The 8878-nt window shown below is 29.7% G+C and overlaps 2 protein-coding genes across 2 annotated transcripts; one reads left to right on the forward strand and one right to left on the reverse strand.

Moving 5' to 3' along the window:
* The first annotated feature begins 2501 nt into the window (after window positions 1-2501).
* Window positions 2502-4777, forward strand: LOC123292501 (uridine diphosphate glucose pyrophosphatase NUDT14-like). The gene is made up of 6 exons (XM_044873209.1): window positions 2502-2657; window positions 2721-2764; window positions 3116-3180; window positions 3574-3781; window positions 3887-3963; window positions 4266-4777. Exons 1-6 carry the CDS (start codon window positions 2577-2579, stop codon window positions 4415-4417), a joined length of 627 nt encoding a protein of 208 aa, XP_044729144.1. The 5' UTR covers window positions 2502-2576; the 3' UTR covers window positions 4418-4777.
* A 421-nt stretch (window positions 4778-5198) lies between these two features.
* On the reverse strand, window positions 5199-7353 carry LOC123292498 (lysophospholipase-like protein 1). Its single transcript, XM_044873206.1, has 4 exons — window positions 7090-7353; window positions 6040-6164; window positions 5825-5969; window positions 5199-5667 (listed from the first exon to the last, which is right to left on the reverse strand). The coding sequence occupies exons 1-4, from the start codon at window positions 7175-7177 to the stop codon at window positions 5312-5314; spliced, it is 714 nt and encodes a 237-aa protein (XP_044729141.1). The 5' UTR covers window positions 7178-7353; the 3' UTR covers window positions 5199-5311.
* Window positions 7354-8878: the final 1525 nt, after the last annotated feature.

Consider the following 8878-nt stretch of genomic DNA (forward strand, 5'->3'; position numbering starts at 1 on the left):
GTTGGAGATCCAAAGTTTAATATATTTGGAGCTAAAAGATATTAAAGGTGTTATTAAACTTTGCTTATCACACTGTGTCCAGAGGACCCAGACCTTTTTTGCAACTCAATTTTAAGTACTTAAAGCAAATGATAGCCGGTCTACTACACCATTTCCCAATAGTTGAAGAGGCAGCGAGTGTGGTAAGTACGTTTGAAAATGATTTTTTGGAATTCATTTTTTTCATGTATTTTGACTTTAGATTGAAGAAAAAAGTTTTTAATTTATCTTTGGCGACGTTTGATTTTTTAATAAATATAACAAATATATTTTACAGTCAACTAACTTCTTAAGTTCTTACTTACTTTACTTTTTCTTGTTTTCTCCAGAATCGCAAAGCGCTGTGTTTATATATTAATTGTATGTTTATTCTAGAATGTTGTCAAGTAATCACAGTGATATGCGTAGGTATATTCTTGTCCATTCTTGTACATTTTAGATCCTTCATTGTAAAATATGTTTTATGGCCAAGCCACTATTTTACTTTAATAGATAATAGGGTACAATAGGGTAATTTCGGTAGTGAAAAATAAATTATGAAATATGATAAAAATTAAAATTTATGTAGAAATATACTTAAATATTCTGATTTTGAGTCATAAAAGCATATAAATGTTTTATTTTATTGAAATTAAAAATCATAATTTTTAAACTGGTCCTAAAACACGAGCGAGCAATAGGGCTTTTCATTTTAAAATCACGATTCACATTTGTTTCGTACTAAATGATTTATAACCAATGTGATAAAATGAATAACAAATACCTTCTATCTTAGTCCTACTTATTGCTGTCAGTACGAACAAATAAACTCTGCACTTGCGCTTATGACATGATGAAAAGGCCTATGATGCGATACCATAGATAGACAAAAACCAGAGACTATATCAGTAATTTTACCGATATATTCTCTACAAAAACTGTCAGTTCAGGGCAGAGACTATATCAGAAGAATATATCTAACTATTTCTCCTAGAAAACTTAATTAATAGAATTAATCAGAGATTTTTATGAAAATTTAGTTAGGAAAATAAAATAAGAGAAAGACTTTTTCAGAATTAATCAGTAAAATTTAAAACATTTCACATTTTCGAAAAATTAATTAACAGGTGAAACTAAATAAAAGCTTGTAATTAGTTAAATTTTTAAATGTTTAATTATATTTGTAGTTGGAATATTTCAAAATTAGTAAAATTAATAATTGTGGGAGAAATTAAACTAAACTAACATTTCATGCGCAAACCATTTTATAGATTACTAGAGTGATACCCACCCGCTTCGCTGGGCTTAAAAGTAAAGATTGATTAAGATTGCTCTCGCATATTCCCTTTCTATAACGCTAGAAATAATGGTAAGGATGGTTTTACACAGGTAAAATATATGTACGGTTTTCTAGAAGTCGTAATTATTCATTGAGTCTATCAGCAAAGATGGCCGTGGAATATTTCATATTGACTATTTTTACAGAAATCTGTAATTTATGATAATGTCAAATGACTACTTTTACAGAAATCTGTAATTTATGGTAATGTCAAATGACTACTTTTACAGAAATCTGTAATTTATGGTAATGTCAAATGACTACTTTTACAGAAATCTGTAATTTATGGTAATTTCAAATGTCAAATTACATTAATTTTTAAATTTTTTATTAATATATCTTTATAAATTGCATCTCATGTGTTATTCTGAATTATTAGCTATTCGCGATCGCAAGATACGGTGTCGCCGCGCAGCGAGGATTAGTGAAACTATTATAGAGGATTTTTAGTTTTGACAGCTACACAAGTGCTGAATGTTTTTGTTGTTGAGATGGAAATTATAAAAAATGAAAAACGTTGTGGTGTTCCCCAGTGTGGGAAAACAAGGTCTACAGGCGTCAGTTGTCGCACAATGTCGCAAAAACATGCTTGCACTTGCTTCCCGCGCCCGCTTTGCAAGAACAATAGCATTCGATTTTTTTGTTGTCATTGGCTACAAACACTTTGATTTAGATCTCATGAGGTTTCTCGGTGATGTTCGACGTTTGCAAACATGAAGATTTGATTAATAAACAATTATTTTGCTTAGATTGGATACCACAGAAAAACAAGTTTTTGGAACGAGAAAGCGCCTCTCCTCCCATCAACGGCCTTACTGATCCACCAAGTAGATAAAATATATCACCAATATTAATATCCAGGGCTTTCTCCATGTTAAAAAAACAAATAAACAAAAAAAATGCAAAAATTTATTTTGACAACTTGAACGAAAATCCTCTATATCGGCCATATTGCATTCACACCAGAGCCATCTCTAGGTAATTTCGTTCGCCAATATTAGTGTACAGTGTCATTAAAAAACATTCGCTAGTTTTAACGTGAAATCGTAACAAACAAACAAACAAACATGCTTACTTTCGCATTTATAATATATAGAGATAGAGATTTTATTTGTTTAAGTGACATTTACTTTTGAAGGTTTTAAATAACCTATGATTATTATTTATTTCTAATCTTTTTTTATAAATTGTACCTAACACACTAATAAATAATTTTAATATGGAAAAAGTAACCGATGTTTCGTTTTCTCCATTAGAAAATTCACAATATATCAGACCTTTACGAATTAATTTTACTCAAGTAAGTCAATTTAGATTATTAGATAAATGAATTTAGATGATGATAAGGGAATTTTTTTTGTAGAATGGGGTGAAAAAAAATTGGGATTTAATGGCAGTTCATGATAGGTAAGTTAAAGTGTTCCGGAATTATCCACATTTAATGTAATGATTCTAAACATAGAGAGGCGATAAAAGAAACCTACTACCCAACTTTTGAAGTTTTTGAGGGTTCCGTAGTTTTTAAGACACTCATTTTCATCAAAAAAAACTTGTGAAGAATTGTTGAAAAACATTTTTGGATATTATGAAAGATTTTTAAATCATAAAATGCTTAGATCTATAAATTTTTCATCATCAAATCAAACTTTATTAAATTTGCACTTAACAGGAAATAAAAACTTGAAATATTGCACTAAGTTGTCATTTTTACCCTGAATAAGTATCATTTTGTTCACTAATTATAAATAATTATTTTAGTGTGGTCATAGTTTTATTTAACGTTACAAGAAAGAAACTGATATTCGTTAAACAATTTCGACCTGGTAAGTTAATTAGTCTTTGCATATTTGTCACACCCACGAATGTAGTAATTATAGTATATATCCATGGTAATACCATACAAAAGTAATTAATACTATACAGTATATACAAGTTTGACAAGCCACATACTATGACGTAACGTCCGTTTTAGAAATTTGAATTTCTCTCACTGTATTTGTACTTTTATTAATTAGATTTAAATAATTAAAAAGATATTAATTACTAAAATAATGGTTTATTTGTTACAAATAGGAACAATTTCCTGACAATTTAAGTGGCAAATAAAGGACCTTTCATAAACTGTATGGAAAGCTATTTTATACATCGACTTGTGAAAGATCCTTTCGAGTCTAATTTTTTATTTTTTTTATTTTCATAATCTTAATTCTTTTTAGCTGTATATTATTCAAAAATTCCAGCATCTGAACGAAAAGAAACAATTGATACAAAAAAATATAGTCCCAAATTAGGGATTACATTAGAATTATGTGCTGGAATTGTAGATAAGAATAAATCAATAGATGAAATTGCTAGAGAAGAAATTTTAGAAGAATGTGGATACGATGTGCCATTAAATCAAATACATCGTATACTAAAACATTGGTGAGTGTATTTTTTGTTGGTATTGGATCTGAGTAGCATTTGTAGACCGATCACCTTTCCCCACCTTTAACAATTAGTAAGTAATCAGAATATTATAATTTGCAGTGTCAATCCGGGGGTTTTGGGTTGTGGCCAAACATTCTTTTATGCTGAAGTCACTGACGACATGAAAGTATCCGAAGGTAAGTAGCTAATTACTAAGCAATCCACAGATTAAAACGTAATTCTGATGGTTATTGAAGTATTCAAACTTTTGCAATGTTACGAGAATCATTTTGAGATGTTTAAACGCAGTTCTTTTGGTGCTCTCTGTTGATGACGTATTAATATGTGATCTGTCAGTTGGTGACAGTTCAATGTACTGTTTACTGAACCAAATTTAAATTTCATGAATATTCTCCATTCCTTTTGATGTCTGAGATATTTCGTATTGATCTGTGAGATATTTTAATAAACAAAAATTCAATCAAAAATTTGATAACAGGTGGAGGTGTGGATGATGAACTAATTGAAGTTGTTGAATTAAGCGTCGATGAACTTAAGGCTTACATACATAGTGATGAAATCAACAGTCCTCCAGGTTTTCTGTTTGGAGTTCATTGGTTTTTATTAAATAAACCACAATATGCTGGTTAAAATTGATTCTAATTAAGTTGTTAATCATGAATGTAGGAAATCAAAGAGATGTACGTCTTTTCGAATTCAACACGTTTTTAAATTGAACTGGAATATTTTCCAAAGACCGAAACATGTCACTATCTTACGGTTCATTACTTGAGAACTACCTTGAGTTCCAAGCTCTGTTTTTCCTACCTTCATATTGTAAATAATCTTGTACAGAATACGAATTCATGCCTTATTTTCAAATAGGTAAGCAACATAAGAGACGAAAATGTACTTGAAATTTTAAGCCCAAAAACTAACAACCATTCCAAGATACTTGGAACAAAAAAACCGGTATCGGAAATTAAAATAAAATACTTAAAGTAAAATATACAACCATTTATTTTAACTTGTTTTGATTTTTTGTTCAACCTTTTCCACTTTCCACAAAAATATGTAGAGTTTTATTGCGTTAGGTTAAGATAGAATGGCTTTCCTGGGTTGGGACACGCTTCGTTGTGATACCGTAAAAGGGTTCGCACAATCCCGGTCACTACACCATTTGTAGCTGCTTAAGAACAGCGGGAGAGCTTTGATAACATCGGATTTAAAGTAGGAAAGCTAGTCAAAGAAAGATTGGCTCAAGTAAGTCCATTGCAGTCCATTGGCTGGACAGTGGCAAAGAAGTCGAGCCATCGTTTTTTCCTCCTCCCCACTATGACAGCTCCTGCAATAATCGTTATACACTGTTCCAGGCGTCAATTCCAGGAAAGATACTTGAACTAAGAACGAAAATTAAATAAATTACTAAACCTAGAGAAAAATATATAACAATTTATTTTAACTTGTTTCGATTTTTATACAACTTATTTATCAAGACTGCACAAAATACGTGGTACTTTCAGAAAGACGTAGAGTTTTATTCCGTTACGATGTATCACTTTCTAAAGGTGGTAAAGTTTTATTAATCCAATCGATTAATTTTAATATTTCAGTCTTCTTTAATTCATGCATTGCATTGTGAATAACATGAAATTCGCCATCCACACCTAGTTTTTTCAATTCTTGAAACGTGTTCTGACCCCATGATAGATCCACTAATGAATCACGATTCCCGTGACACATAAATAGTGGAGGTTTTGGTGTATCGCCATTGGTTTTTAAAAAATCGTAAACAGCGGATGTTTCGTTCAAAAATGATGACAAAGTGAAGACTCCAGCAGCATGTGGACAAAATCTATAAGCTGAATGGAGGGCTAAAGCTCCGCCCATGGAAAATCCACCTAAAATAAATTAAAAAGGAGATAAAATTTTAAGTAAGAATGGAGTTTGTGCTTTGACGACCGAGCAAAACACCTAGAAAAGCTAGCAAAAGTACATAAAGATTTTTATTTCGTTTGTCTGAATCGGGGTAAAGGAAACAAAATAAAATATACAAACCAATTATAATTCTTTCAGGTTTAATTCCTTGTTCAATTTCTCCATTAATTATTTTTTTTACTTCATCTCCAATTGATTCAATTGTTTCTTTATGTTCAGGTACATCCGGTGAAATGCTTAATCTATCAAACCAAACATTACTTAACTAAAAATAAGCTGCTTTAATTATAAAGATTATTAAAATTAAACAAAAAATTTATGATTATTAAACTCACTTCACCATTATTTGGTGTGTACGGTCGTAAAGGTGCTGTTGGGAATAAGACACGCAAGTGTGGAAAAGAAATCTCTTTTCCTAATACAAATCTTATCCAATCTTTTAAACCTTTCCCAGTATCACCTATAAATTAAGACGTATTAAGAATTATGACGTCTTTTAGACTGTCTGGATTTTAGGAAAACATTTGGTTGAAGGCAAAAGAAACGAGATATTCATCGATATAAAGTTTTGTACAAGAATAGGGTATTCCACTATTTTTGAAAAAGTACTTCAAAATATTGATTTTGCTAATAAAAAGCCACAAAAAATTTATTTCGGAAAAATATACACGCTTTCTTGCCAAAAACTTAAATTAAAATTTAAACCTTTTTTAAACTGTCAAAAGCGCGGGTATCCAATTTGATGACGTAATATGGGTATCATACGAAATAACACAAATAACTTTGACAAATATATTCATAGACATCTGATTATAATAAATATAAATACTTATTATCTATGGATATATGTACCCAGCTGTCTACACTGAACTAACTGATGGTCTATGACTCATATCGATATGACATCACAGCAGGGCTTACCCGCGTTTTAGGTCACGTGATATACAGATTAAAAATTACGATTTTTAATTTTAATATTTTAAAAGAAAAATGTGCTTTTATGACTCGAAATCAGAATATTTAAGTATATTTTTACATAAATTTTAACTTTTTCAAATTTCATGATTTATTTTTGACTAACGATAATACTCTATTCAGCTTATTCCCGTTAGATTCCAAGGTGAAACCGTAAGATGATTGAAGTTCTACGATAAAAGTAATCTTAAATTCTAAGACAAGGTAAGTTACTTTATTTGACATAGAATAAAAATTTCCAATTACAAAAAAATACTGACATAAATAATTCTTTAATGGTTTCGTCAACTTCATTTGCATTTAGCGAAAAATTACATGATTACAAGTAAATCAATTACATTTCAATAACATTCTAATTTTACATAAAGATTAAAAAAAAGATCATTTATTTTTTTTAAATCAAATCTTACCTGATCCATGGAAAAACAAAACTGTTCCAGATGCTTTTTTATTTGTCTGAACAATTGTTTGAATTTTAGTAATATGTTTTGTGGCCATTTTAGCTAGATTTAATGCCCCAAAAAATGCAAATTTTCTTTGAAATGATTATCACACATAAACAAATAACTTGTTATGTTTATCAGTTCTTAGATAACCTTTGTATGTCATTTGTAAACATTTCAATATGATAGACGACGTTCATTAAATCTCAGGTAATTCTCCAGCAAGATTTAATTTATTAATTAAAAATTAATGCGTTTAAATTAATTAGCCATCAAATTCTATAAATAAATTGTAAAGTCATTATTATGCATAATTTATTATGCATAATATCTAGTCAAAGTCTATCTATGATCTAAGGTTAAGTCAATGCCTGTGTTTGTCAAAAAAACAAGCATGCTGACGTGCTCAGTCATTCACCCGCGTATTATATGGATCTCTAAAAAAGTCCACAAAATTGAAGAAAAAGAAAGATTTACCAAGAAATTTAATAACCTAGCAGTCCGTCGTATAAAAGTCGACATTTTCTTTTTCCATAGGCGTAACTTTTTAAGTGCTACTATAGTGCTTCCGAAATCTTTGAAAAATTTAAACTATAGCAAATAAAAAGCTCCTGAAAATATCTACTTTTATACGACGGACTGGTTATTAAATCCTGACAAACCTCTCGTTGGAAAATCTTAATTAAAGAGAATTGAAAAGAAGCAATTGATTGAGTTAATTGTTGAAATAGCATGTATATAGACATTGTTGATTACGTATTTGTTAAAATCTAAAACTACCCTTAAAAAATTGGGGTTAGATACGCCCCTGAAGGGTCGACTTTTTTTTTCGAAGTTTTTACAACTTAATAAACAACTGAAAATCGTGTTTATGGCCCTAATTTTTCGTTTCCACGCCTAAATTCACCTTATAAACTCCTAATTTTCGTCTAATCCAAATTCAATATTTTTAAGTAAGACTAGTCAATTTTATGGGCCTCTATTTTAATATGGCGCGCAACTTTTAAAACAATGCAAGTAAAATTAAAGAATTGAAAAGAAATTTTAAAGTAAATGGAAGATGAAATAACTTACCTAAACTGTCTTATCGTCTTTAAATGATATCGGACCTTCTTTGCTATCGTTTCATTGCAGCATAGAATAATCCTTAAAATGATTTCCAAAAAAAATGTTTCACCCGAATGAGTTTCCTTCTTCCTTCTTGTAAACACAGATCACAATAGATACAAGAAAGTTTTTTACCAACTTCGAAAAACTTTTTTTCGTCCTATATCTGCAATCTTGTGATTCCTTCATAAAATCCAAGGAAATTTTTGGATTCTAATTGATGTTTCAAATTCTATTTGAGGTGGAGTTCTAAATATACATATTCTTAAAAACCACGACTGCGAAAAAAAAAATTTTGTTTAAGATGGTAACAATTTTATGGAGAGTATATTTAATGAAATTCTACAAGGTTGTGAAGCTGCAGAGAACACATCGCAAAGAAAATTGAAGTCTATAGAAAAATAAGTTTTATTATTAGTACACATACATATACAACAATACCAAGCTATTATAAATCGATTTTTTTAACAGGATCAAATTTAAATAACACCTTTTTCCAAACACGTTTTTAGTAATATTTACAGAACCATTTTAAAAACGTAATAAATTTGAAACATTACATTAAATATCGCAGCGAAAGACAATTACCGAATTAAAGACGAAAAATACGTATTTATTAAAATTTTTAAAAGTGTCATTTCTTGGAGAC

Source organism: Chrysoperla carnea, chromosome 2 (genome assembly GCF_905475395.1).
Source record: "Chrysoperla carnea chromosome 2, inChrCarn1.1, whole genome shotgun sequence".
Lineage (NCBI taxonomy): Eukaryota > Metazoa > Arthropoda > Insecta > Neuroptera > Chrysopidae > Chrysoperla > Chrysoperla carnea.